This window comes from Giraffa tippelskirchi, chromosome 4 (assembly GCF_054371585.1).
Source record: "Giraffa tippelskirchi isolate mGirTip1 chromosome 4, T2T-mGirTip1v1.2.pri, whole genome shotgun sequence".
NCBI lineage: Eukaryota > Metazoa > Chordata > Mammalia > Artiodactyla > Giraffidae > Giraffa > Giraffa tippelskirchi.
Window position 1 is genome coordinate 156,526,382 of NC_137278.1, and position 19,815 is coordinate 156,546,196.

General features: G+C 47.1%; 2 protein-coding genes, 2 long non-coding RNA genes and 1 pseudogene across 6 annotated transcripts; 2 read left to right on the top strand and 3 right to left on the bottom strand.

The window, feature by feature from the left end:
- The first annotated feature begins 504 nt into the window (after positions 1-504).
- On the top strand, positions 505-5,789 carry LOC145546904 (uncharacterized). The gene is made up of 4 exons (XR_014083378.1): positions 505-632; positions 3,687-3,886; positions 4,898-4,980; positions 5,061-5,789. It is a non-coding gene; the product is annotated as an uncharacterized LOC145546904 (long non-coding RNA).
- Positions 2,498-7,781, bottom strand: ZC3H10 (zinc finger CCCH-type containing 10). Of its 2 annotated transcripts, none has more exons than XM_081595095.1 (3): positions 7,712-7,781; positions 6,867-6,930; positions 2,498-5,423 (listed from the first exon to the last, which is right to left on the bottom strand). In XM_081595095.1, the coding sequence occupies exon 3, from the start codon at positions 5,369-5,371 to the stop codon at positions 4,064-4,066; it is 1,308 nt and encodes a 435-aa protein (XP_081451221.1). In that variant the 5' UTR covers positions 5,372-5,423; positions 6,867-6,930; positions 7,712-7,781; the 3' UTR covers positions 2,498-4,063. The 2 variants fall into 2 exon arrangements, with proteins under 2 accessions (XP_081451221.1, XP_081451222.1); XM_081595096.1 differs by having other exon boundaries at positions 2,498-5,426.
- A 177-nt stretch (positions 7,782-7,958) lies between these two features.
- Positions 7,959-10,249, bottom strand: LOC145546902 (uncharacterized). Its single transcript, XR_014083376.1, has 5 exons — positions 10,053-10,249; positions 9,623-9,846; positions 9,484-9,508; positions 8,811-8,833; positions 7,959-8,552 (listed from the first exon to the last, which is right to left on the bottom strand). It is a non-coding gene; the product is annotated as an uncharacterized LOC145546902 (long non-coding RNA).
- A 1,405-nt stretch (positions 10,250-11,654) lies between these two features.
- PA2G4 (proliferation-associated 2G4) lies at positions 11,655-19,546 on the bottom strand. 2 transcript variants are annotated; one of them, XM_081595097.1, is made up of 13 exons: positions 19,286-19,546; positions 17,338-17,466; positions 16,973-17,078; positions 16,811-16,880; positions 16,465-16,557; positions 14,957-15,020; positions 14,634-14,712; positions 14,038-14,116; positions 13,820-13,953; positions 13,433-13,527; positions 13,202-13,329; positions 12,993-13,046; positions 11,655-12,772 (listed from the first exon to the last, which is right to left on the bottom strand). In XM_081595097.1, the coding sequence occupies exons 1-13, from the start codon at positions 19,371-19,373 to the stop codon at positions 12,707-12,709; spliced, it is 1,185 nt and encodes a 394-aa protein (XP_081451223.1). In that variant the 5' UTR covers positions 19,374-19,546; the 3' UTR covers positions 11,655-12,706. The 2 variants fall into 2 exon arrangements, with proteins under 2 accessions (XP_081451223.1, XP_081451224.1); XM_081595098.1 differs by having other exon boundaries at positions 19,282-19,546.
- Positions 14,218-14,486, top strand: LOC145546901 (small ribosomal subunit protein eS27 pseudogene; annotated as a pseudogene).
- Positions 19,547-19,815: the final 269 nt, after the last annotated feature.

Sequence of the window (19,815 nt, forward strand, 5' to 3'; positions counted from 1 at the left end):
CAGCAGGAAAATGGATGAACATCCTTAGAGGAAAACCTTTCTAATAAAACTGCTGCTGCTAAGTCGCTTCAGTCGTGTCCGACTCTGTGTGACCCCATGGACGGCAGCTCACCAGGCTCCACCGTCCCTAGGATTCTCCAGGCAAGAATACTGGAGTGGGTTGCCATTTCCTTCTCCAGTGCATGAAAGGGAAAAGTGAAAGTGAAGTTGCTCAGTTGTGTCCGACTCCTAGCGACCCCATGGACTGTAGCCTACCAGGCTCCTCCATCCATGGGATTTTCTAGGCAAGAGTACTGGAGTGGGGTGCCATTGCCTTCTCCTTCTAATAAAACTAAAATTTGCCAAATACTGGAGTAGAAGGAAGGAGTCCCTTGGGGTGGGGGATGAAGAGGGTGACTTATGGAAGTTCCTTTCCAAACTTTTCCCCTTTCTCATCCTATCCAGATCATCAGACCCTCCTACTGAAGACGGTATGTGGAGGACAAAGCTCATCCTCAGGGAGGTCTCTTCGCAACTGGCACCCAGGAACCACAGAATCAGCAGCTGCAATGCAGGCACCAGATGAGTAAACAGGGTGGGTCCCCACCCACTGACAAATCTGCTGCCCAGGTGCCACCTGGTGGTGATAAGCAGTAAGTGGGTAACAGGAAAAAGGATGGCCATTTGTTAGACGAAGTGTCTAAGGGAGGAGAGCATTGAGACTTCCTGGTTTTGCATTCTGCCTTTATATGTAAATTACAATTGCCTCCCAGAGTTGGAAGTGGTAATCTGGTCCCAGACTACTCTCCAAGATGGCAGTGGCAACAAAATTTGAGGAAACTTCCTCTGTATTATTCCTTACAAGATACTGGAAGGTAGTGGTCCCATTGTTGGATGGCTCTATTATTAGCCCTTATCTTACGCCAAGCTGGAGTCAGACAGCCTGAAGAAATTCGTGGATCCATTCTTTACTAGTTGTGGAACCTTGGGTTGATTACCTTCTTTAAGACTTTCTCCCCTGGGAAACAAGTACAATAATAATGCCCATTGTTGTCAATGAAATACTGCATGTAAAGTGACGAGCACGTGCCTTGGTTTATATTAAGTACTCAAATGTTAGCTATTTTTCTAGAACTCTCTGCTTATGCAGCAAGACAGGAACTTTATTAGGTAGCCCTTCAAATATCTGAAGACATCTATGGGGTCTACCCACAGTCTTATCAATTTTTTTTTTCCAGATACCCCACTGGTTTGCCAATGGCCCTCTGTAAAAACTATTTAGAAGAACACACGATACTTTAGAACTGACTCCTGTCAGACAGACATGGTACAACTTACTACGTTTACAATGCACAACTATGGTTCTTTTATCCTATGGTGCTTCTAGAAAGGTGCCTAGAACACAACAGGCTCGTAATATTAACTGACATATTATGAATAATAATATTTTAATTTTTTTGCAGCCAGTTGGAAGTCCCATGTTGTTCTCATGTGATTTATTGCTAATATAGAGCTCTACATTTCTCTCTCAGCCAGATTCAAGTAATTTTTAGGGGCAGAGTCAATCGAAATTGACACTTCAGATTAGTCAGTCCAAGTTACCGACACTTCCAGTATTACTTAGTATTTCTTTGTGTTATGTTGGTGAGTAGGCTTTTCATATTTTTATACAATGAAAAAAATATAGCCCTTGGGTATATCTCTAACATGAATGTGCTCATCAACATTTACTAGGCACAAACGTTCAGTTTTGAGTCCATCAAATTCTACTATTAACTGACCCATAATTTTCTCTTACCTGCAATGACTTAGGTGAGAAAGAAGAAAGCAGTTTCTGACATCTGGGAAAGGCCTGACACAGCTGGCCTTTGGAATTATTAGGGGGCTGACCTGGGTTCACAGGTACTGCTGGATACAATCTCACAAAACACCAACATCAGACAAGGGCACTCAGTGACTGTGATGAAGTGAGGCAAAAAACCCCCCAAAAACCAAGATCACAATTTTGTTTAAGCACTAAACAAGGTCAGTGTGCAAACCTTAAATTGCAAACATCCCCCTCTCCCAGCTAATGAGTGACTACTGCTTCATTACTTATTGCAGTTTCAGCTTCACTTTAGTCTGTCCTTTTTCTAGATAAGATACCCAATCATAGAATTTTCCCTGCTTCCCTAACTGCACCCAATTTAGAGTGAAGCTCTATTTCCTTGAACCTTCTCCAAACTCAATGAAAGTCCAAGTCCTATAGGTAGGTCCTTTCTAACATCCTTTTGCAAGACACACTATAGTTCCACATGGCATCCTCTCTCCATCATCACAGAGGGTTAAATCCGCCTAACGTACTCAGCTGTAGGTATATTCTTGGTGGTCTTTAGCTGGAGCACATTAAAAAATACATACAACATCTACAGTTTCCCAAGTCTAGCTCTTTAGAGATACTTGGCAAAAAAAAAATAAAGTTAGCTCATCAGAGTTTGGCTAGGACGAATTCATATTGGTATCTATGATCACATTTGTCTAAATGCTCATAAACCATCTCTTTAATAATCCAGAATTATATCAGAAAATCAACATTAAGCTTATCAATGTGTGGCTTCTAGAATCCACAAACAGTATTTGCCCATCTTCAGTCTTTTGCGCCCCCTCCCCTTTTTTAAAATGACTGGCCTTGACTTAGCCCACCATCTCCAATCCCAGGTGTATACTGAATGATCAACCAAACAAGAGCAAGAGGTAGCACAAGATATGATGGAGGAAGAATAAACCAGGATCACTTTCTCTACCCCCAAATCCACTGTCCCATTAGACTATTCCCCTGAGTTGTTTCCCCTACATCAGCCATGAGCTGAGGAGGAACTGAGGTTTGGCTACTGGGACCCTTGGCCTTACTGACTCTTAACTGGATTTAAAACCTCTGTGGTCCTATGTGGAAGCAGAGGGAAGTAAGGGATGAACCCTGAGGCTTGTGTCCCCAGAAGAACGCTCCTTTCCCCAGCACCTCTTAAGCCTTGAAGGCTTAAGGCACTGGGAACTGAGAAAAGGATGCGGTAGGAGGGACGCTGCTGTCAACAACTCAGAGAGGGACTGCCACCTGCCCTGCTCTGTTTGAATACAGGAAGGATCTGACACATATCCCATTCCCATTTCCCAGCACATCCACCCTCCTTAGTACCTGCCCCCCTAAATGACCCTGGGAGCCCTGGTTACTAAGGCAACCAGAATGGATGGGACTATTTTTAAACTAGAGGAGGTGGCTCCAATGGTTTTACCCCACAAAGTACCTTCCCTGAAGCCCCATCTGATCTTGCTCTGGGCTCCTACCCTTCTTCACTGGCCTTCATCCATCCTCACCCTAGCTATGTGAGAGTGGGGTCTTTATTCCATTTTGGCATGACATCTATTTACTGCTCCCATCTTCCACACAGAATATCTAAGCAAGTTTTCACTGCCTCCTTTGTCAAAAATAACTTTTTTTATTTCTTTGGAACGTGGTTGGCACTGTCCTCTGGATGTCCAGATCAAGCCAAGGTAATGAATGCTCCCCTAGTCTTTGGGCTGGAGTACTATGGTCCCCATCTTCCCATGGGCCCAGGAGCAGTTCCTGTATTATCCAACTCAACTAGGCCCCAAACTGTCTGAAGGCTCCTATTAGGCCTTCTCTCCTGGCCACCCACTTCCTGTTCTTTCCTGGCTTCCCCTCTGGGCAGGGTATTTTTTTCTTCCAAAGCCAGTGCTGGAATCTGTGCTGTGCAGAAAAGAGGACAAGACCAAGGATGTCCCCCAAATTCCCATCAGAGGACACACAGCCCCTCAGTCAGTCCTTCCTCTGTTGCCTTCAGTCTGCACTCCTATGCAAGCCCCCTCTGTGAGGCTTGAAGGAAGATGGACAAGAGGACCCTCATAAAAGGTAGGTGGGAGAAAACACACCAACCCAACCCCTTCTCAGAACCAAACTCCTTGCAGTCTCTCATCCTAGTTCATGAGTGAGCCCTTCGGACAGGGCCTTGGAGGGCTAGGTGTGTGGGTAAAGGCCCCTCAACTCCAGCCCTGGGAGACTATACCAGGGGAGTGTCCATTAGCCCCATCAGTGTGGCATGGCTGTGATACGCATGCTCTGGGAAGCGATGGGGTAAGTCACCATCGGGGTGGTGGTGTGGCTCATTGTGATTCCTGCCAAGGGTTGGGCCATCGATACGGCCACGGGGGCCACAGGAGCCACAGATACAGCCACAGGAGCCATGGAAACAGGTGGGGGTGCCATTCCCTGGGCAATTGTTTGAGCCAGAGCAGCTGACAGTGGCGTGATCTCTGGGTTCAAGTGTGGGGGTGGGGGTGGTGGAGCAGCAGGAGGTGCAGCATTAGTTGGGGGAGCAGCCGGAGCTCCAGCAGGCGCCACAAGTTCTTGCTGGGACACAGGGCGAGGCTGCAGAGCCTGGCTGCTGAGAGTAGTGTGAGTCTGGGCAATGCCATGGTTAAAAGTGGCGACAGTGCCCACGGTGGGGGCCAGAGTCTGTTCAGTTGCTGGTGCAGTGGAGCTCAGGGTCATGACCTTGGCCTGATTGCGGAACTGCGCATTTTGTTCCAGCAGTACCTCATTGGTAGCCAGCAGGTTGCTGACCTGCTTTTTGAGCTCCTCTACCCGCTTCCTGAGCATGGCATTCTCCTCCTCTAGCAGTCTGCACTCCACCCCTCGGGGTGGAGCCAGGCTGTAGTCATAGGATTCAAAATGGGGACCATCTGGGGGGCAGCATCCACCTCGCCGGCGCTTGGGGCCTGGTTCATGGTCCTCAAAGCCCCTGTCAGGGAGGTCGTAGATATCATAGAGATCATGACGTCGTCCGGGGGGAACGGGGCCTGTTGAACCCCCACCACCAGTGCCGCCCCCACCCCGAGCATCAAACTCAAAATCCCGTTGCAGGTGACGGAACTTGCACTTGGCTCCTCTCTGGCAGTCACCCTTGAGAAAGTCACGGCAGATCGGGACCTCCTCCTTCCCATTTGGTAGGTCAGCTGGTGACAGACCTAGGCCGGCTGCCACTTTCTGCCTCAGCCGAGGGGGCAGCTCTCCTGTCTTTTTATAGCCATCCTCATCCTCCTTGGAGCCATGGATGAATCGGCAGTTAGGGCGGCTACACTCCTTGTTCTGGAAGTCATGGCAGAAGATGAACTCGTTTTTGCTTACCCCCAAGTTGGACACCTCACTCATGTCTGGATGGCGATAGCGGCAACGCTTCCCTCGCTTGCACACATTCCTCAGGAAGTCTCTACAGATGGCATCTGAGCTGGCCCCGCCACTGCCTGCCCCTGTCCCACTGGTCTCCTCGCCGCCACCGCCTCCAGGGCCTCCACTGCTGCTCCCAGTGCCGTTGGCATAGCTGTCCCGGTCGGGCATCCTGGTCCCTCCCAACTCAGGGCTTTCTTCCTTTTCTTGCCACTCTTGGTGACTGCTAGGAAAGAGGAGAACTGTGTCAAACTGGAGTCCTCCAGAGAGGCCAAACTCTTCCTGACTATCAGGCAGGCAGTCCAGCAAGAGGCAGGCCAGAGGGACAATGGTATTGGAGGTGGAGAAGCTAACGGATGAGCACTCTGCCTGGACTGGCTGGCTTTTCAGAAGTCCTGCCCAGGCCCTTATGCTCCTGGTCTGTGTCAGAATGATTCACACTTGCCTGGCTGATGGAGCAGGAAGACAGTTGGGGTGAAGCCACCTCATATAACAATGACATGCCAAAGAGGCAGACGGAGAGATTAGTGTTGGATTTTATTTCTCCTCCTGAACTGACCTTATTAAATTTGTGGAAGCAAAATTAAAACTGCTGTTGGTGTCTGATCAGGCTAAAAGGAGACTAGGAACTGTGGCTAAGATAAGCTGGTGAACTACTAAGGGCAATGGATAATGGGCTACTGGTGACATTGCTTCCCTGACCCCCTCTTCCATGGGATGTCAGGTGAGGACTCTGTGAAGAAACAGATCTCCAGACCCCAGGAAGTCCTGAGTAAAGAGACTGGTATCACCACCTTGAAGGCAATATCTAAACTTGTCATTTTTTGGAGTTCTCTCCCAGATTACCACTATTCTCAACTCTAGGATGGTCAGCCCCCTCCCCTCCATTTCAGGGGAAGAGTTTGACAGCTAGAATCTCCACTTATAGACCCCCAAAGGACAAAACCATTTGTGACAAGATCAAGGTAATAGAAAGGTGTTATTAATTTCACAGGAGCAAGTAACTTGTCTTTCTTCACTCTATACCCCTCCTACCCTCCATGGGAAGATCTCACTGACATCAAACCACACCATTCCTCACCCTAAGAAGAGCCTCTTTATTTATAGACTCTATAAAAGCTTTTTAAGTCTCCTCTTTCCCAAGAGATCTCAGGAATGTCAGTCCACTGCCCAGGTTCTAGCCCTCTCCTTTCCCCACCCCCAGTAAGACCAAGTGTCCCTGCTACCACGTGTCTGACCTCCTAAGCCTTTCCTAAGCAGTGTTCAGGCTCCCCCTGCTGTTCAAATAGGAAAACTTCATATTGTTTCCCCTTGGGTATAAGGGAATCTTTACAACTTCTTTGCCTTGATGGCCCCTAACCACCCAGTCTGTTGCCTTGACTTTGCTTTCAAGGCAAAATGATCCCGAAAATATACCGACTGGATCCCAGGCCAGAGTTTCAAGAGAATTTGTAAAAGAGAGGTCCTCTTCCTCCAAAGGGAGATAGTCCCAGAATAGTAAAAGCAATCAAGGAAAAGAGTGGGAAAAGAAAAGATACAAACTTTTACTAAAAGGGAATAATAAATGGCATCTATCCAAGCCTGACCCGTGTTACAAGTCCCACCAGAAGCAGATAATCATATCTGATACTCTTCCCCACCCAACTTTCCCAGGATTGTGTGATACCTGAGGTAGCTCAGGTGAAGTCCGGGGCTCCTGTGGGTCTCCACCTCCACATCACTGCTGGGTTCTGAGCAGGAGAAAAACAGAGACTTGGGTGTGAGAAGGGGTAAGAGTGGAGAACTACAGGGTGGTTGCTATAAGAATGAAGTCTGACAAAATGGGAAGAGCTCTAGGCACTCCAAGATTTCCTTCGGATTCAAATTGAACTTCCCCTGTCGAGGGGAGAAGCTGCCAGGAAGAAGAGTAGTATGGGACAGAACTATTTGGAGAGCCTAGGACAAAGAGTTGGAAAACCAGCTCTGAGTGAACAAAGGGTAAGGGACACTTCTCGAGATGAAGGAGAATGTAGGGATCAAAGCCCGGAGTCGGGTTGGGGTTAGGAACTCCGAATAGGGAGCCGTGCAAGGGCTGCGACTGACAGTGCAATGGGATGTCGGGTTAGACTTGGGGGTGGTGATTATGACGCTTCTCAACACCCCAGAGTTTTGGGGAAAAAAAAGTCCTAGGAGTTTCCCGGAGCAAGTCTTTGGCCTGGCAGGTTCTGTGCAGTGCCGCCGCAGCTCTGCCGGGGACCACATGAATAGGACACTAAGGGAGTACGAAGTGAAGCGGGGAAGGGGACTCCAGGTGACATCAAGCAGAGGGGATGGGCAAGGGTGTGACGTCACGGAGCTGGCGTTTGCTCGCGAAGCGGGGTCAGTCAGAAAAGGGGTTCGGCCCTGCGACGTGAGGAACAGCCAACTCGGTCCTGGGGGGCCTTGTGTAGCCCGGCCGAGCCCAGCCGCTGGGCCGGCCCCGACTCCTCCCCTCCGGGCGCGGCCTCCACCTAAGTCTCCCGCCTCCCTCACCTGCCGCCGCCGCCGTAGTTGCTGCTGCCGCCTGCCGGTCCTCTAGCTTCGACAAAGAGCCGCCTACCCTATCGCCCTTCCGCTTCCTGCGGAAGAAATGACGCTCTAGCTACCAGACCCGGAACCACACTCTGTGGTGTGCGAAGTACTTGCGCGACTAGCAGCAGGAAGTTCCCAACAAGCTTTGCGTGTCACCATGGCAACCCGACCCAATGGCAAAACACCCCAAGGCGGAACTCAGGAACGAGGACATAGATAAGAGCGAACCGGGTTCATCCTATGCCCGCGAAATCAACTTGAAAACCGTCCCTGGCGTTTACGCCCTTTCCAGGAACTAAGGGCCACCCAATACTCGAGCAGCTCCTAAGATCGGAACCCACACCTCCCCGCCTCCCAACTTGTAGATATGAAGCTTGACTTTTTCTACAGCAGGGAGACAGACTGTACTGAGAATCCCCAGCCAGTGTAACCATAAAAAACCACATAACACACAAATTTTTTTTTCTTCAGCTAAGACAGCAAAAGAGATGATTTATTGTACACGTTACATTCAGCCACAACTGAGAAGAGAACTAGTCCATAGTTATCACAGGTCCAGAGCAAAGGACCAAAAGGGACGGCTTTGATACGAGCAAGGTGGGTCTCTGAAAAGTGGTCAAGGCGATCAGAATGGCCATAGATGTTCCAGATCCATTGAGAAGTTCTAGATAGTAGGCATGCAGTCCACAATTTGTACCAGCGTCCCTGGCCTCTGGCTTCCCTTGTTTCTGCTTCTGTGGCTTCCATGGGTGTACAAGTTTACTTGGACCTCTGCCTCATCTTTCTTCTTTTGCGCTTCAGCCTGAAAACCAGACATAAGAACACACCCCGGGCCCATAAACCCGAGTTCAGTCTTTCCCTCCAATCTTAAATGTGCACCCAATACAAGGGACAGTTAAAATCAATCAACACTACGATTCTGTCGTCTTCTGCCCAATTCATGGCTTTAGCCAGTCAATGCTCATAAGTTGTTTTGGATTTCTAAACCAAATGTTCGTCCCAAGTTTTGTCCACTTTGCTCCACCCCCCCCCCCCCAGTACTAACTACATCCCAGCATACCTGCGCATTCGCTTCTTCCTCCACTGGCAACCGATTATAACCACGGACAGAGAATAAAACAAAATATCATTAGTTTCAGTAATAAGTTTAGATAGGGATATGAAGAACACTAGGGGAGGCTTCCCCAGTGGCTTAGACGGTAAAGAATCTGCCTGCAATGCAGGAGACTCAGGTTCAATCCCTGGGTAAAGGAGATTACTTGGAGAAGGGAATGGCAACCAACCCCAGTATTCTTGTTTGGAAAATTCCACGGGTAGAGGAGCCTGGCGGGTTACAGTCCACGGGATCGCAAGAGTCGGACACGACTGAGCGACTAACACTTTCACAACTTTCATGAAGAGCACTATTTAGAACCGGGTGGATTCTTGACCAACTAGGAGGGCTGGCTTAGTCGCAGTAAACCACATCAACAATCTGGACTGCCACCTGGATCCCAGACGTAAAACCCCGAATCCTGCCTGCATGCGCTCTCTCCCACTTCCAGCACCTCTCGCCACAGAGCTTACCTATCACCTATTGTGCTTCTCCCCAAACCATCCTTCCTCTCCCACTAGCTCGTGAGCACAACCTGAGAACCCGGCGACACCGGAACGATGGCCGATTTCCCTTGCCAAGGTCTCCCCTACCAACAACCAATTCTTACAGCTTTAGCTCACTGGCAGGGACTGCTTACCTTCGCTCTCATGGCGCAGAGGTTTCTACGGGTAAAGAAAAAAAGTCTGCGGTTAGTTTGCTGTAATGATGCTAAGTGCAGACATCAGATGTTCATGGATTGTAGTCGGACCACGAACACAGCCATCACGAACACTCACCTCAAAAGATGGCGCTAAGGCCGAGAGATCGCCAGGGGCCCGCCTACGGCTATTTAATGGCATACTCAATGTCGTCACTTCCGTTTTTCTCGCCCTGCCCCTGGGGGCGGGGCTGCCCGTGGGGCGTAACAATAACTTTTGGCAGTTCGCTGATGTGTGAAAAGTGGTTGAGCTAGGAAACTTCTGTTGGAAATCAGTATTTTGAGGTACAAGATTCCTCTCACCTGTTTTAATATGAGGATACCGTATTATTTAGATATGAGCACCTATTTCTAATAAGAGACCTAGAGGTGCAAACGAGCAAAGGGGGGCTATTTCCGCCTTCCCTCTCGTTGCTTCCTGGGAGTTGCAGTTTCCTGGAGACATCCTCCATTTTACTGTGGATCGAGGCGGACTGTAAAAAAGGTCCTGATTTGTTTTACTGGTTTACCTTATTTATTAAACTAAATATCTGCAGGTTCGATTTTGGAACTTCCAAAGGTCCTAAGATTGCAGAACATTGAAAGGATATAAAGCGGGGAATCGGGAAAGCTGTTATACTACAAAAAGAGACCTTTGTTACTGTTGAAGATAAACTTTTTCCTAGTCAACTGCGGTCTTTCCCTGCAATGCCTGAGGCAGAATGTCATAACACTCCTGGCAACAATGCATCTTGTTTAGAAAATACTTCAGTAATTCTCCCTCTGCATAGTGTGTGGTAAGTCGCCTCAGTCGTGTCAAATGAACAAGTTAACGACAGATGTAATTAATGGACAGAAGCAAAGCCCGATCAGCTACACGTATCTTTAGTCACGAATAGTATTTGGTGATAAGACAGCTTCCCAGTATCAAGATATGGTTGTGTCAGAAGCACCCAAAAAAAGACACCGGAAGATTTGGCTACAGAAAACGTGTATTATGAAGGATGAAAGAAAACCCTTCATCATCCAGACTTCACTTTATTCACTATAAGATGGGAGTGAGGCTTGTTATGATTCCTCCTTTTTTAGTGTTTTCTTTAGAACATTTCACCTTTTTAGTTCTGGAAAATCAGGTTTCTAAATTTCGGACCCTTGTTTCAAGTGCTTAAGTGGTTCTAGTATTGTCACCAATGGACTGTAATGTGTTTAAAAACAAAAATAAACCCCCCTGCAAGATATCAAACCCAATGGGATTTCACCTGTTGACTGCTATAAACTCTTATGAAAAGATCTGTGTTCAGTTTAATTCATAATTATGTATCTTCAGGTCAGCACTAACTCATATAAAAAATGCTCTAATACATGCTGCTGCTGCTGCTAAGTCGCGTCAGTCGTGTCCAACTCTGTGCGACCCCATAGACGGCAGCCCACCAGGCTCCTCCGTCCCTGGGATTCTCCAGGCAAGAATACTGGAGTGGGTTGCCGTTTTCTCCTCCAGTGCATGAAAGTGAAAGTGAAGTCACTCAGTCATGTCCGACTCTTCGCGACCCCATGGGCTGCAGCCTACCAGGCTCCTCCGTCCATGGGGTTTCCCAGGCAAGAGTACCGGAGTAGGGTGCCACTGCCTTCTCCGCTAATACATGCATTACCCATCAAATCTCAGGCTGGCTGGAAAAAATGCATTAACACTAAAGGCATTCTTCCTGGCTTCCTAAACCAAGATAATCACTTTGCAGTTTTTTTTTTTGCAATAAACATTAAGTGTTCTGAATAATGTGAGCAGTAAGGGGTATGTTTTTACTTCAGAAAACTAGACCAAACCCCCATAGAAAATGTACTCAATTCATTCAGAACCCAGGATTTTTATGTCTTCCCCCAACCCAAGGTATTCAGTATTTTAGAAAAGTAGAATATGGCTATAGAAAACTGGTTCCAGGGATTTCCCTGGCAGTCCAGTGGTTTCGATTCCATGCTTCCACAGCAGGGAGTACAGGTTGATCCTTGGTTGGAGAACCAAGATCCTGCATGACATGAGGCAAGGCCAAAAAACCCCAAAAAACTGTTTCCAAACGATCAGCACTTCAGCTCACTTTCCCACCATCATCAAATAAGAGCAGCATACAGACACACGATTATGAGCAAATCCAAATTTATTTTAATGCCATGTCATTTTCAATGTGTTTAAAAACCTCATAAGTTAGTGGGAGCCCTAGTTCCCTGGGACAGCATGCCAGAGGTACTGAAAGGTCACCTTTCTCTCCAAACCCCTAGCAATTAATCCAAGTCCACAGCTTCAGAAAGCCAGGAGTTTTGTCTCTTCAGTCTGCTCCTCTGGTTACACATCTTTCTTTCAAGGAAGAGAGGGCAAAATATTTCAAACAGGGAACAAAACCACAGTGGAGCTTCCAGCTCAGGTTTGTAAGATGGAGCAAGGGAAGAACCCCACCGACTTCAAAGAAATGGACAAGGTTTGAGATGGATTACTTCTTTACAGCCTTGTGGAGGGAGGAAAAACTGTCCTGCAGAACAAAACTGACTACAAAGATTTACAAATGAGGATCCAATTGACAGATGAGAATCCATTGGTAAATGCAGGCTCCAGCTCCTAAAAATGGGAGGGACCTGGCTAGACAGCCTGGATCATAAAAGGAATCTGCCACATGTGAAGAAAAATAGTCTGAAGAATAGCTCCTCTCTATTTTGAGGCTTGATAAAAGACTTGGGGAAAGTGGGAAGAGAGAGAGGAACAAGCGCCAACAGATGGGAAAATGCTGACACTGGAGTGGTATAAAAAAATTTCATCTGAGTTTTTAGTGGTGGTGGCTATGTTAGCCTCCTCCCGTTCTGTTGTAGGGCCATAAACCTTGACCAAGCAGAGAATAGTAGAAAAAGGCTAGAAAGGGGCTTGAAGACGATGGATTTTGACTCCTGATTTTATTATTCAATTTCTCTTTTCTATTTAAAGTAGTCTTCGGTGGCTGGGAAGCCTGGCCTCCCAAGACCAGAGTCAGTTGGAGCTGGTTGTTGTTGGAAGGGGACTAGGATGGGGGACTGGGAAGAGGACAGGGAGACCCCGCTCTGCTCGCGGTCCTGGGTGGAGACGTCGAACTGCACTTCACAGAGCCTGGGGTGTGGTGGGAAGGGGATGAGGCAGGAGTGGCAAGCTGGGGGGATGGGACCCACCTCAGTCCCCAGCTTCATTCTCTTCTAAAGTTTCCCCACTGGTAGCATTCTCTGCAGTCTTAGAGGCCTACATTCATGGAAAGGAGAGGGAGAAGATGTGTCAGTTTCCAACAACTTAGGGTACTGTCTGGGGGACCAAGGACAAGAATATTCCTAATTCTCTAGGTCAGGGCTGAGATGGGGAGAAATAAGGACATATCGACACCTGTATCCCCACCATGACCCAGGAAGGTGAATAAATACAGTATCAGGTTCACCCCACCAGAGAGAGATGATCATTAACAAACCTTCTTTTTTTTCTTTTTCTGGGTTTTCCGACTTGCAGAACTCTGGAGGAGGGCCTGCAAAACAGAAGAAGGAAAACAAATTTTGAGGAACATGGAGCAAATGCCAAGTGCTACTCTTTGCACTGTAGCTCTTCTCAGGACTTCCTGTCACTCAGTCCTCACTCCCCAAAAAAGTGCCACGTCCCTGCTCCTTTCCATCACACACTAACCTTGAGCTCTGCATCCTGAACCTCCATCTCAGACTTGTAAAGGTCAGGCTCAAAAGGACCACTGGTTATCCGCATGGGGCCATTGGGCATAAGCAGAACTGTAAATTTAAACTGGGCAACAAATTCACCTATGAGAGAAACAAAGTGTTTTGATAGAATGTCCCCTTGCCTTCAAGGAGGAGGGGACCATAATCAGGGGCTTCAAACTACAACTCTCTTCTCAGAACTCACCCTCCTTCTCATAGAGAACATTAAATGGTTGTAGCAGCTCATGTTTGGCGCACTCCACCACACCCATGCGGGCCTTCTTCTCATCTTCAAATGCTCTGGGGAGGGAAAGACAAATTCAGGTATCCTTAACTCCCCATCATGTCTTACCACTTTGTTCCTGTTTTTAAATAACTCCTACCCTCAGGCAGAAATCATGCATAGGATTGCTTTTTTTTAACACTACTTCCTGAGAGGGAGGAGAAAAGGCATGCATGCAGGCTGGAGCTACAAGTCTAGATAGAAGAGGAGGGAAGGAGGGCAAGCAGGGTAGGGAAAGGAAAGAGATCTGGTTGTATGGTCTCTGGGTCAGACTGTTCCAAGTCCTGTCCTCGCTAAGTGCAGTAGTACCTTAAAGTAAAGGGCATGGCATCAAAACGCCTTTCGACCTCACTGAAGAAGGCACGGGAAGTTTTCATTTTCAGGCCATACTGCTTAGAGGGGTCTCTCTTGTAAATGGTGGTTCTCTGTCCTGCATCCTTGGCCTATAAAAGATCACATTTGATCTGGTGCTCTTGGAACCCATAAGCAGCCTCCCCTCTCTGCCACCTCTTGTAAACGTTCATCACCTTGCCCTCTCCTGAGCTGACAAGAACATCCACAGCATATACTTCATGTACCTCAAATTCAGCTTTTTCATGGTCCTTCCTAGAAGGAACAGAAAGGGAACTATAAGGAGCAATAAGTGGTTCCTGGAGCTTAGAAGAGACGGTGAATAAGATTAGCCTGGAGCTTCCGGCGGTGACGACCTCCTCACGAGAACATGCCTCTCGCAAAGTATCTTCTTCATCCCTCTCCAGAAGAGAAGAGGAAACACAAGAAGAAGCGCCTGGTGCAGAGCCCCAATTCCTATTTCATGGATGTAAAATGCCCAGGATGCTATAAAATCACCACCGTCTTTAGCCATGTACAAACAGTAGTTTTGTGTGTTGGCTGCTCTACTCTCCTCTGCCAGCCTACAGGAGGAAAAGCAAGGCTTACAGAAGGATGCTCTTTCAGACAGAAGCAGCACTAAAAGTACCCTGTATCAAGATGAATGGGAAACAATCCCAATAGACACGTTTTGGATAAAAAAAAAAAAAAAGATTAGTCTGGAGTATGGAAGGAGAAGTCCATAACTAGTCTTATATGACAGAAGGTAGAGGGTGGGATACAGGGCACCTACTTCTGCTGGTCTGTGGGATTCTGGATAATGGTTTTCTCTCCATCAATGACATGCTGCTTCAATTGGTGTGACAGCATACCTGTAGAGAGGACAAAGCCTGTGGTACCACTCGTCTAGAATCCCCAAAGGTTTCCAACCCACCTACCCAAGTAGAACCATGGAGCAAGCAATGAGAGCAAAGTGTCCAGCTATGGAAACTCGCGGCACCAAGGTTTGGGGCTTGGATTATGCCAGAACCAGGATGGATGCTCAAGGGAACAAAAGTCTTAATTCTGCTAAACCACTCATACCGAGACCCTCAACCCCGCTATCTGAAGTCTCACCTTCTATTGGTGTGCAATTAAATGAGTGGGCAACTTTGTTCCAGGCTTCTGTCACTTGTGTGTTCTAGAAGTACAAGATCAAATAAAACGTAAAATACCAGGAGCTAGTAAGTTGTCTACTGTGAGAAGCAGCAGCATAGAAGAACTGAGTTCTAATATCCTCCAGCAAATGCAATGATCCTCAGTAATTTTTCATTTCATAGCCCTAGCATCCTACAACCTAGAAATCAAATTTGCATACCATTTTACAAAGCTCTTTCACAAAGAATGGTCTACTTAGACAACAATTCTGTAAGGTGACTAGTGCCAAAAATTCTGTATGGTAATCTACATCCTAATCTGGAGGAGGAAACTGAGGCTCAGAAGGGTTACATGATTTCCTCAAAGTTAAACCAGTTAACCAAAACAACCTGGTATAAACCCAGGTTTTCAGATCACAGTGTTTAGTCTATGATACCTGGCATTCTAACCTGTTGAAAGGGTACAGAAAGTTTTATTTTCCCCTCTTTCAATCATGACCTGATCCTCACCTAAATTATAGTTAAGAAAAAAAGGAAAGTGAATTTCCAATCATAGCTATTATTAAACTACCTGTCAGGTACTGTGATAATCACTTTATATGGATCATCTCAATCTTCACAACCCTGTGAAAACGAGGCACAATTTAATTTTTCCCACTTTACAGATGAGGAAATTTTGTATTTCATTTTAAATCAGTAGTGGGTGGTAATGGGATGAGAATCCAGAAAGTCTCATGTCATAGCTAGACAACAGCCACTACATTAATAGTATCTTCCAACAATAGTAAGCATATAAATAATAAAAATAATCAATGTGTAAAACAATAATAGCTAACAAAAGGGTTAACTATGTGCCAGGTACTGTTCAAAGTGCTTTATAATAGCTTTGAAGTAGATACCACTGCAAGAAAACTACAACAGAGGCTGAAGTAAAAATGATGCAGTTAAGTGATAATGGGGACAAATGGATGAAAAGAGTGAAGAGAGCACAGAAAAAGAGGATGCTTTACGTATTGAACAAGTTCTGAAATCTAAGTGTTAGACAAAGTCTCCACTGATAGTCTAACATGTTATTGTATGAATTCATGAGAAATGTATGATCCTTGGGCTTCCTAATATTGTCTTGCAAGGGTCTTTGGCCTTTCTTTGCCACCAATTTACTGGTACTATTATTATTTTTGTGTTATAAGCTTTTAAAACTTAGTTTTAATATCTGTGTTTTATTGTGAGCTATCTATCTCAAATTATTTCCAGGAACAATACACATCTAAAACATGAAAAAGGAAGGATCTCTATAGGCTCCATGAGAAAGGGATCACACATCCCCTTACAGAGAGCATCATACCACCTAAGGTAGGCACTAAGATTTAACAGCTCTTCGGTTTAAACTCTTTAGTTCCTGCCTCTTCTCTTTCAGTACAGAATAGCTATACATCCTGAATGCATCTTTGGCTCTATCAAGCTTTGGAGTTGGACTAAACAGCTCACCTGATTTCCAGGTTTGACCAAGCGTAGGGCAGCTTCAGCACAAAGATGAGCTGCCTTAATGACATCTGCTTTCCGCCCTGTTACTTGGGTCCCCTGTAGAGGAGGAAATGCAGTCAGTGCCTTCCCAAAAAGCTGATCAGTTAATATCTGTGTGTCCATTATGTATCCAGTGGTCAGGAGAGAAAACACCCTTTCCCCTTTTATTTCTCTAGACTCTCAAAACTTAATGTGGTGGTAGGAGGTGAGGATAAGAGGCAGCAGTGGTGGGGGCGAAAAAAAAAAACAGCAGCAGTGGGCCCTCCCCAGCTCCCCACTGGCTGAATAGAGTTCAAAGCAGTCCACCTACCTGAGCTACATCAACCACAAAAGTATGGGCCACATTAGCGATGAAGCCATCCACGTGGACCCCAAGGTCACTGAAAGGCAAGAGCAGAGTACAGCATTAGCAACTGGCACTATTGTGAATGCCGAGGAAAAAGACAAGTGCTCTAAAATGGTTTAAGCTTACATTTTTACCAAGTCACCTTCCTTGAGAATATAGTCCTGGTCGCTCTTCAAAGGGGAGAAGTGACATACACAGTTATTTACTGAAATGCTGGTGGGAAAGGCAATACCTGTAAAGAGACAATCAGCCTTACTACCCCGCTCGCTCTCTTGGAACCATCCTGCCCCTCCGAAAAATGAGTGGATTTTCTTCAGGGTCTTGTTTAAGTCTGATCAGTCTGGATTGAGTGGGAAACTGAATTCCCCTTGCCATTCCAAATTTCCAAATATCTCAACCAGTGCTGGGGTAAAGGTTGTATTATTACAATAAAACAAACAGAACTCAATAAGTGTCAAACTTAGGAAATTAGTAGGCGATTGTTTTTTTACCTTTCTTCATTTCTTTTTCTTTTTTGAAAATCTTCCCCGTTTCTTCCATTATCATGGCATCACCTTTCTCACACAGGCTCAGTACCGACACACCTGAACAGGATGCTTCCACCAAAGACCGAAGTACCCCTGGGAACAGAATCCCATATATCAGTCCTGAATGTGTTGTCTAAGTTAACGTCCAAGAAACATCTAGAAGTTGGACTTAAAGTTTCTGAGTCCAACTTAGAAATATTCCCTAGTACCACTGCTCTAAGGATAAAAAGAGGAATATGTTTTGCCTCTTAGAATGTACCTACCTGTCATCTCTATAAATCTCTACCTTCCTTTCCTGAACTTAAAAAGCCAACACTCCCTTTCCTCCTTTATATAGTGTAACAGCTAGGTATGCACTACTTGTCTCCTAAAGCAAGGGAGGCTTTCCAAAGATGATACCTGTGGTATGGTAGGACAGATTTATGAACTTCAAGGGCACTCTCACCAAGATATCCCACACATGCAAAGCAGACTGGAGGAAATTTATAGGCATCAGGGACAACAAGAAGGTAGACATACAATTGCTGACTCCAAGCTGATGCGTTGTTAAATGTTACCTTCTTCCTTTCCCAGACACCCCAATTAGGGAGTGTTAGTAATCTCAATTTATGTAGACTTTTTACTTCAAATAACAAGTCAAGGAGACTTAACCTAGGTCCCTGGGCTTCAGCAAACTCTGCTTATAGCAGAGCTCAAAGAAGTATGTGACCCAAAAGAGTTTCAAACTGGTATTGGGAATCACAGGTGCCTCAGAAGTTATAAACTGCAAGGGAGAAAAATTTTTTTTCTGATTTAAACCACTACATATCCATTGTGTTACAAAGCATTTATTCTGTTCACTGATACCCTCTCTATGGTCCATCCTGGACTTTAGATTTTATTTTTGTGATCCAAGTTTTGGTGATTCTTTGGAAGTCTGAAAAACTCAGATTTTCAGTCACAGGATCAAAAACATCCTAAATGCCTATCTTTACACTGTTAAAACCATTTAAAAGCCCAAAGACAAGCATTTTGTGTCTTCCTAACTGGGTTTTAAATTGGAAAGAGAGAAAATAGAAAGCGAGACATCTGCAGAGAGTGGCAGGCAGCTGCTGAGAAAGTCAAGAGCACAATCTTATTAAGGATGACTTCTGAGATTCTAACTTCAGACCCCCTTTAACAGCAATATTCACAGGTTTGACTGGCTGAGGCGAGGAGGACCTCAAAACACTCCTAAAGTTGTGAAACACCTAAGATCAAATTAGACGACTAACTAAAACCAACTCCGCAGATTGGAGGTACAATGAACAACTTCAAGAACAGTCAAACAAGAGTTATGGGTGCTCTCTAACGGTCCCTGAGTTGGCCCTAGAGTAGAAGGCGGACCCCACCAGGAAAGGAGTTGAAGTAAAGAACGAAAGACTACAGCAAAGCACGTGGTAAGCAAGCTGGTGTCAGGGATGTAGCGGAGGAAGGTAGCCGGCGAGCCGCAGGGGACCAGGCAACACGTGCCGGCCAGGCTCCTGACGGCGGGGAGCCGCGACAAAATAGAAGCGCTTTCTTTTCGAGGTGATCTCGCTGCCACCAATATCAGAGACAGAAATCTGAACTGAAGGGTGAGGGGCAGGAGGTACACCTTGCCTCCTTACCAACGGCCTAGGGTCGGAGCTGGCCAGGGGCCCAGCTCTGCTCTTCTCCCAGCCGCCCTGCCGACCGTCCGCCAGCATCTCCAGAGACTCCAGCCCAGGCCCAGCCTCTCGGGTCCCAGGCGCGACACGGAGCCTCCCCACCACGCCACCTCCAGCAGACCTGAGCTGGGCCCTCACTAACCCACACTGCGTGACCCCACCGCTCCAGCCCTCAGGAGCCAACCCACCACCGTCTCCCTTGACCCTCCCAGCATCGATATCCGGACCCCTGAGGCCGCACTCACGGTTAGCGATGTCGCCCCCCATCTTATACTTGGTCACGACCAGGTCCTCGGCGATAGTTTGCTCCTGTTGCTCGTCCTCGCCCGACATCTTCCCACCACCACCACCACCACTGCAGCCTCGTTTTTCTTGAGCCGCCGCCTCTGTCGCCCTTCTCAGCCACAAGCTGTGGTCAGAACCCCTTCGATCCGCGAGGAGACCGCGAGCAAGAGCGCGAGCAAGCTAGGGAGCGGGAGGGCGGGCGAACGAGAGCGAGAAACTGCGAACGCGCGGGCTGAGGCGCAGGGCACGCTGGGATAACGAGTCCCTCCTACTGCCAGCCCCTACCCGCCCTCGCGGACTACCGAACTACAATCCCCAGCATGCTTTTCGCGCCCCTAAGCCAGGCCCTGGGGCCTTGCCCTCCGAGGGCCTCGCACGCTGGAATCGCCGAGCACGCTGGGAAGGGTCAGGCTCCGGCGGGAAGGCGGAGCCGTTGGAAAGCACGAGGGGAAGCGTGGTCTCTCCCGGAAAAACCTTATCCACCAGGAAC

What these genes read in the sequence shown, in the direction of transcription:
- ZC3H10 (XM_081595095.1), bottom strand. Translation starts at nt 5,371, where the DNA reads ATGCCCGACCGGGACAGCTATGCCAACGGCACTGGGAGCAGCAGTGGA.
- PA2G4 (XM_081595097.1), bottom strand. Translation starts at nt 19,373, where the DNA reads ATGTCGGGCGAGGACGAGCAACAGGAGCAAACTATCGCCGAGGACCTG. An exon ending in TGGTCAAACCTGGAAATCAG is followed by an intron (nt 15,021 to 16,464) that starts GTGAGCTGTTTA and finishes TTGTACTTCTAG; the next exon opens with AACACACAAGTGACAGAAGC. An exon ending in TCAGCTCAGGAGAGGGCAAG is followed by an intron (nt 13,954 to 14,037) that starts GTGATGAACGTT and finishes GATCTTTTATAG; the next exon opens with GCCAAGGATGCAGGACAGAG.